The sequence below is a fragment of the Orycteropus afer genome, unplaced genomic scaffold, assembly GCF_000298275.1.
Source record: "Orycteropus afer afer isolate SDZICR_OR568_19922 unplaced genomic scaffold, OryAfe1.0 scaffold00049, whole genome shotgun sequence".
In the NCBI taxonomy this organism is placed as follows: Eukaryota; Metazoa; Chordata; class Mammalia; order Tubulidentata; family Orycteropodidae; genus Orycteropus; species Orycteropus afer.
Window position 1 is genome coordinate 4,527,933 of NW_006921636.1, and position 7,418 is coordinate 4,535,350.

The 7,418-nt window shown below is 51.3% G+C and overlaps 1 protein-coding gene across 1 annotated transcript in view; it reads left to right on the top strand.

Annotated features, from left to right (window-relative positions):
• Positions 1 to 7,418, top strand: part of ATP9A (ATPase phospholipid transporting 9A (putative)) — a 130,255-nt gene that overhangs the window by 105,515 nt on the left and 17,322 nt on the right. Inside the window, exons 17-20 of the mRNA XM_007938425.1 lie at positions 1,575 to 1,745; positions 5,146 to 5,244; positions 6,799 to 6,888; positions 6,965 to 7,109. Of these exons, the coding sequence (XP_007936616.1) occupies positions 1,575 to 1,745; positions 5,146 to 5,244; positions 6,799 to 6,888; positions 6,965 to 7,109 (505 nt within the window). The remainder of the gene's footprint in view (positions 1 to 1,574; positions 1,746 to 5,145; positions 5,245 to 6,798; positions 6,889 to 6,964; positions 7,110 to 7,418) is intronic.

A 7,418-nucleotide genomic window follows, 5' to 3' on the forward strand; every position in this document is an offset into this window, starting at 1 on the left:
AATGCTCTTCCCCCGGAGAGCTCTGTGGCCCGCTCCCTCCCTTCTTTTGGGTCTCAGATGAAATGACACTTCTTCCAACAAGCCTTCCAGGACTACCAGTCCAAGGCAGCCCCATGCCATCCCTCTCTACCCATCACCCCACTTAACCTTCTTTGTTACATTTAACCCTGGTGGTGCAGTGATTAAGGACTCCCTGGTGGTGTAGTGACTAAGCACTGTGCTGCAAACCAAAAGGTTGGCGGGTTGAACCCCCCAGCCACTTCATGGGAGAAAGATGTGGCAGTCTGCCCCCATAGATGTACTGCCTTGAAAACTCTATGGGGCTGTTTTATTGTCCTATACAGTTAACTGTGAATCAACTTGATGGCAGTGAGGGTTTTAGGAATTCTGGTGGCACAGTGGTTAAAGCATTCACCTGCTAACTACAGGGTCAGTGGTTCGAACCTACCAGGCGCTGCATGGGAGAAAGATGAGGCAACCTTAGGAACCCCAAGGGACAATTCTACTCTATCCTGAAGAGTTGCTGTCAGTCAGAATTGATGCGATGGCTGTGGGTTTCGGTTTTGGGTTATAATGACCTTGTTTGTACTTCCATGTTTTTCTTGTGCACCTCCTTTCTGGAATGAGGCCTTTCTGAGGGCAGGGACCTATCAGTCGAGTTTGCTCTCTGTGTCACTAATGTTTAGGTTAGTCTTTGGCACATACTGTATCTTCTGGAAAATTTGGTTTACTGGATGAATTAACTACTGTCACCCAGGACTAATTTCTTCAGGCTGTAACAAAAATGTGGAACTAGACCATTGACTTTCCTGGCTAAGGGTCCTCGTATAAATCCATTGGTTGCCTTGTTAGTTGTCATCCCATCCCATAGACAGTGGATTTCCTGAGTGGGGCCCTTGTTTTACTCACTACTGAATCCCTTGTGCTTGGTAGAAAGTTGAACACATGGGTGAATGAGTGAATGAGTGAAAGGGAGGACTCTGAGGCTCTTGTCTGGCTCCAACCAGACCCATCTTGGGTCTCTCTTATATGCTAGGGTTCTTTGTAAGGTTTTAGTTAATTTCTGCCCTTGATAAACTCTACCTTCCTTTCTCTTTTAACAGCATGTGCTTTGAGTTGTCTCCTAGGGCATTTTCTTTTTCTTCCAGGTGTCTAGTATTATAAAGAGGGGACAAACAGAAGGGTTGGGTTGGTGGTCTTCTTCAAAAAACCTGGTGATCAAGAGTCTTCTTGGTGACAAAGTGTGTGCTGCATGTGGGAGAACCCCATTTTAGGAGATCTTGGGTTATACTCATCCTCGCAACAACCTAGTGAGGCTACTGTTGTTATTCTGTTTTGTGGATGAAAACAGTTGAGGCTCAGAGAAGTCCAGTAACTTGCTGGGAGGCTCACAGCCAGTGAGTGGAGAGCAGAGTGTGAAACTCAGGTCAGCCCACTTGAGTTGAGGGACTTCGGGGGTCTGAGCAAGGATGGGTGGTGGGATCAAGAACAGCCCAGTGCACTCTTGGTGTCAGTTGATCAGCCTCGCTGTCTCTCCACCCAAAGTAGTGACCGTGTCTGTTGGTCTGTCCCAGGCCCGCTACGTCCAGGCCAAGCTAAGCGTGCATGACCGCTCCCTCAAGGTGGCCACAGTGATTGAAAGCCTGGAGATGGAGATGGAGCTGCTCTGTCTGACGGGTGTGGAGGACCAGCTGCAGGCAGACGTGAGGCCCACGCTGGAGACCCTGCGGAACGCCGGCATCAAGGTAGGTGAGCCTCCCTGAACAGCCTGCCGCACAGTTATACCAGCACCCCTTTAGCAAAGTATAAAAATGTGAAGGGGGGGAGAGAGAGTAAAAGTGAGAAAGGGGACTCGGAGCAGGGCACGCATGAACAGTGTCCTTCAACCCTATCTAGGCCACTCCCCACCATACGCCTTCACAGTGCCGGTCATTTCCTGTAGCCGTCCTCTTCACCCGTTTGCTCTGCTTGCCTGTCTCACTCACCACACTCAGCTTCGTAATGGAAAGGCCCTTGCCTGCCTTCTCCTTACCACCAAGCAGTGTCCAGACATGGAGGTGTTTGTTGGAGAGATGTTGGCCAGTCTGTCAGCCTGGACAGGCGAGAGAGTTACAGACCACCCAGTGGCGTGACCATCTGCATCAATAAGCAGCTGCATCTACCTTGTGTTCTCTCCAGTTGGGGCCAAAAAAATATATATCCAGGGCAACGATGTCAGGGGTTCATCCAGCCCCCATAGCTCCAGAAAATGTGGAGTCTGTTAAGAATTTGAAATTCTGTTCTGAATTTTCCCCCTTTTGATCAGGATTCTTGTATGGAATCTTTGATCAAAACATTCAGTGATGGTAGCTTCTTGAGTGTGGGGGAAGCATAAACCTTAAACCAAAAATATCCCTCAAGTGTTCTTACAAGCAAGCAGTTAACCTTAACTGGGAAAGATGGTCAGCCTTGAGCACTGTGCTCTTCTAAGAACTATCTCCATGGGATCAAAGTGACAGCAGCGACTCAAAAGATTGGATGGAAAGCTTCGGGAGCAGAGGGTTTAGGTCAGTGGGGGAGGAACAGCTCAGAAAGGGAGGGTGAGCAGTGCACAACTGAAGGATGTAATTGGCGGCACGGATTGTGTGTGCAGCAGCTGTTGAATTGGTGTCAGTTTTGTTGTGTCTGCAGGCGCCCCTGATATCCCAAAGTAGAACATTCCAGTGAAACCCTGTGCAAGTCGAAATGACGTCAAGGGAGGAAGCAGTTAACGTTAATTTATATAGGAAAAGGCTTTTATTGTTCCTGGACCCAAAAAATAACCTACCAAATCATACCAAATAGCCCATAAAACCTAAAATAACACTAACATAGAGTATTCATGAAAGAGTGCGGCATTTGACTACTGATCACAAGGTCAGCAGTTGAAACCCACCACCCTCTCTGTGGAAGGAAGATGGGGCAGTCTACTTCCGTAAAGATTTACCACCTCAGAAACCCAGTGGGGGTCGCTGTAAGTCTGAATCAACTCCATGGCAGTGACTTAGGGGTTTTTTTGGGTAGTGATTGAGTAGTGGTTTTTTTGAGGGGGAGTAGTTCAAAGCTACGGCAGCTGGATGCCAAGATGCCGAATATCGTTCCCAGGGAAGGAGCTTGGCTGCCGGTTTTGCTGCTCGGTTGTGCACTGCACTGCCTTTTAAAGGGCTCGCTGCAAAACAGATGCTGAACGCTAGTTGTGCTTTTTACCTTTGTTTGTAAAAGCAAAATTCACCTTCAAATTTGTTTTGATTGGTAAAAACAGGTACTAAGGTAGGTTAGGTGATATCTGTATCCCTAACAGCGTGTGTATTGTATATGTGTATATCTCACTCTCTCTCATCTATGATAATATAACACATTGTTATGTGCTGTCAACTCACAGCGACCCCTCCTTGGGTTTCCAAGGCGGTATCATTACGGAAGTTGATTGCCCAACCTTCCTTCCGAGAACAACATACATACGTACGTACATACGTACGTACATACGTACACACACATGTGCGTACGTACATACATACATACGCACACACGTACATACGTACACATGTACATACGTATACACACGTGCGTACACACATACGTACATACATACGTGCATACGTACACACATACGTACATACATACATAGTACATGCATACGTACATACATGCACACACATACGTACATACATACGTACGTACATACATACATACATACATATGTACATAGATGTGGTAGTTTAATCAGAGGCCAGCAGAGGGTGCTGGATGCCAGGCTTTATTTTAAGGGACCCACCCCCCACCAAAGCGATTAAAAAAAAAAAAAAAAAACTCACTGCATCAAGTTGGGTCTGACTCTCATAGTGGCCCCTCCTTGGGTTTCCGAGGTGGCATCACTACAGAAGTAGATTGCCCAGTCTTCCTTCTGAGGAGTGGCTGGTAGGTTTGAACTGCCAGCCTTCTGGTTAGCAGTCAAGTGCCTTAGGCACTGTGCCATCAGAGCTCCCTCCCAAAGTGATGGCAAACTCAATTTCTAAATGAAAATCTATTCAGAACTCACCGGCTGGAGCTCCTTCTGTGGCTTCTAGAAGCTGCTCCTCCTGGTTCCTTTCTCAGGGCTTGTTCTCTTACATCCAGCCCGCAGAATTACTTACCAAACTAGAAAGTTTCGAAGGATATTGGTTCCCAGATGGCATATTGAGGGAGGACTGGGACACAGCAGGGTCTGCCCCGGAGGAGATGGTACAAGACAGTCCCCTGCCCAGACGTGCTCAGTGCTTCCTTCTGGGCGTCCTCCTGCCTGGGTTTGAACCCTGGCTGACTAAGATGCCGACACTACTTGGTGCCTGTTTCCTGCCTCAGAAAGTAATCGTGAGGATAAAAAGCATCTGGACAGGAGCAGCATTTGGGTGGGTGTCAAGAAACATACTTGTCCTTTTCTTTCCTGGGTGCCCCCCACTGTCAAGATGTCCTTTGCCTGATACCTGCCAGTCTCCTCCGTGGTGAGAAGAGACGATAAACAGGTTCGATGGTAAAACAACAGAGTGGGAAGTGCCTTCCATACAGACTCTAAAGACCTCAATTCTGGGCCTGGTTAGGGCAGGCAGGAGCTAGCTGTGTGGCTTAGAAGCAAATTCCTGACCTCTCTGAGCCCACAGCAGTGGAGTACAAAATTATCTGATACAAGGTGGAAGAATCCAGTGATGTGCTGACAGTGTTTCATATGTGGCTTTAATCCCCACGAGACCCTTGTCTTGAGCAGCCAACCCTGTAGAGAGCCCATCATGTCAGCCATTATTGTTTCTGTAGTACAGTGAGGTGACCCTCACGCATATAGCTTTTCCCTTTTTTGGGGTTATTACTTCAAGAAAAACCCCAGGAAGGGGGATTTCATACAGCTTCTGAAGCGCCCCCCAGTGTCCTTCTGGGATCGTCCCACTGGCATTCGCCACCACAATGTGCTGAGCTCGGGTCTCAAAGCTGTTGAACCAGGGCATTTCCTGTGGTATGTCGGGAATACCATGGTTCTCTGGGAGATAAATGGAGCATATTGAGTTCAGTGCAATGTTCTTGGAAACTTAGCTGACACAGTTGACAGGCCGCCCTCCAAAACTAACAAACAAGACCTCTTTCATGCCGTAATTCCAGGTTTGGATGCTGACAGGGGACAAGCTGGAGACCGCCACATGCACAGCGAAGAATGCACATCTGGTGACCAGAAACCAAGACATCCACATCTTCCGACTGGTACAGCATTCTCTGTGTCGGGGCCACGTGGGTGTGACACCGGGGGCTGCCCTGCAACCTCAGAGCCTCCAGCCGGCCCTCAAGAGGGGAGGGGGAAGCAGGCTGACCACCTAAGTTTGGGGGAGTGTCACCCATCCCTGGTCTGGGTGGAGTTACTGAATGGCCCAAGCAAAGGCTGAAGAATTCCTTCTGGGAGTGATTTAGGAATACCTTCGAAGTCCTTGGATGGTGCGAATGGCTAAGCACTAAGCTGCAAAACGAAAGGTTGGCTGTTTGAGTCCATCCAGAGGCGCCTGGACAGAAAGGCCTGGTGATCGCCTCTGAAGGATCACAGCCACTCGAAGCCTTGTGGGCGCAGTGCTCCTTTCAAACACATGGGGCCACTGTGAGTCAGAATGGGTGGAGGGCAGCCTGTTGGGTGTGTTAGTTACAGCCCTGCCTGTGTTAATGCCATGCTCTTAGCCTCAGGGTGTGGGGGGGTGATTCATGAGAAGCCGATGAGAGTTAGGGACTGTCCCTTGACAGATGCAGGTAAGTTCACACACGTGAAATTGTGCAGCACTTCGTTGACTCCCTGTAGGCCACGGCCTTGCGGAAATAAAGCCCAGGCCCCAGGTGCTGGCCTGTCTGCCCTCCCCAGGGGGAGCACTGGGCACTGGCTGGGACCTTTTGTAGGAGCTGAAAGGGGTGTGCAGATGAGAGACTTCCTGCCCTGGTGGTAAGCGCTTGACCGAAATAGTGAACGCATTACAAGCTGGAGGCTTGAACCACTGGACTCTTAAGTGGCTTTATTGAGTTAGGGAGGTAGGGACACTGGATCCCCCTTTGGTTCAGGATGTGACAGTCCTACTGAAATTGAAGCCAAGAGGCCAAACACCTGGAGGGACTTGAGGTGTCATGGGGGTCTCCTCTTTACTCCTGCCTTTGACCTAACATGCAGAAGCTTCCAGAAATCCTGCAATGCTTGGAATAACACAGAAGGTGTTGCTAAGAACAGAGACCATCTAGAAGGCAAGGGTTGGCAGACCACTGCCCTGGGGCCTAAGGTCTCTTTGTAAATAAAGTTCCAACAGGACACACATTCTCATTCACTTAATGCCTAAGGGAGCTTTCCCACACCGATGGCAGAGCGCGACAGGGCCTGTGTGGTCTGCAAAGCCTGGGGTGTTTCCTCTCTGGGCCTTTACAGAGAGGGTGGGCCAGCCCTTGCTGCCTGTCTTGTGGTTGGCTGCCCCCCAGGTCTGCGCTGCTCCAGGCAGGCCAACCGCTTCACACCTGGGAGTTCTCATGTGGACACAGAGCTGCCATGACCATGCTCCTCCCAGAGCTGTGGGAAATGAGGAAATCCGGGAGTGCTGGGTACTGTGCCTGGGACACCTCCAGCGGGATTTGGTTAAGTGGGTGGCACCAGGTGCTCCCGATTCTGGGAATCGCAGTGGACCAGATTGAATTTTGCTGTGTTGGTGGCAGGGGAGAGGCCAGGGTGGCCCTTGTCTCTGAGCCAGCTTCGGGAAGCTGCCGTCTGTTGTTTGAGCCCTCTCTGTTCCCGTCCAGGTGACCAACCGTGGGGAGGCCCACCTGGAGCTGAACGCCTTCCGCAGGAAGCACGACTGTGCCCTAGTGATCTCGGGAGACTCCCTGGAGGTGGGTGCCGGGAGCCCGGGGGCGGGGCCTCGGGGAGCTGCTTCAGCCACAGCCTCTCCCTCCGTGCTCCCCCCAGGTCTGCCTCAAGTACTATGAGTACGAGTTCATGGAGCTGGCCTGCCAGTGCCCAGCCGTGGTGTGCTGCCGCTGCGCGCCCACCCAGAAGGCCCAGATCGTGCGTCTGCTCCAAGAACGCACGGGCAAGCTCACCTGTGCAGTCGGTAGGCAGGGCTGGGGCGGGAGGGTGGGTGCGTGGAGGGGCAAGGGAGTGGCAGGGGTGGGAGGCAGGTGCTGGGGGGAGGGGAGTGGTTGGGAAGCTCCCCTGTGCAGTACGTAGGCGGGGATTCGGGGTTGGGGGTGAGGGGTAGGTGAAGGGGGGACAAGGGGGCAGGGGAGTAGCAGGGGTGGGAGAGGCAAGGTGGGTGATGGTTGGGGAGCTCCTCTGTGGAGTTAGGTAGGTGAGGTGGGGCGAAGGGTGGAGGGTGGGTGGCAGGGGTGGGAGAGAGGTGTTGGGGGAGGGGGTGTTTGGG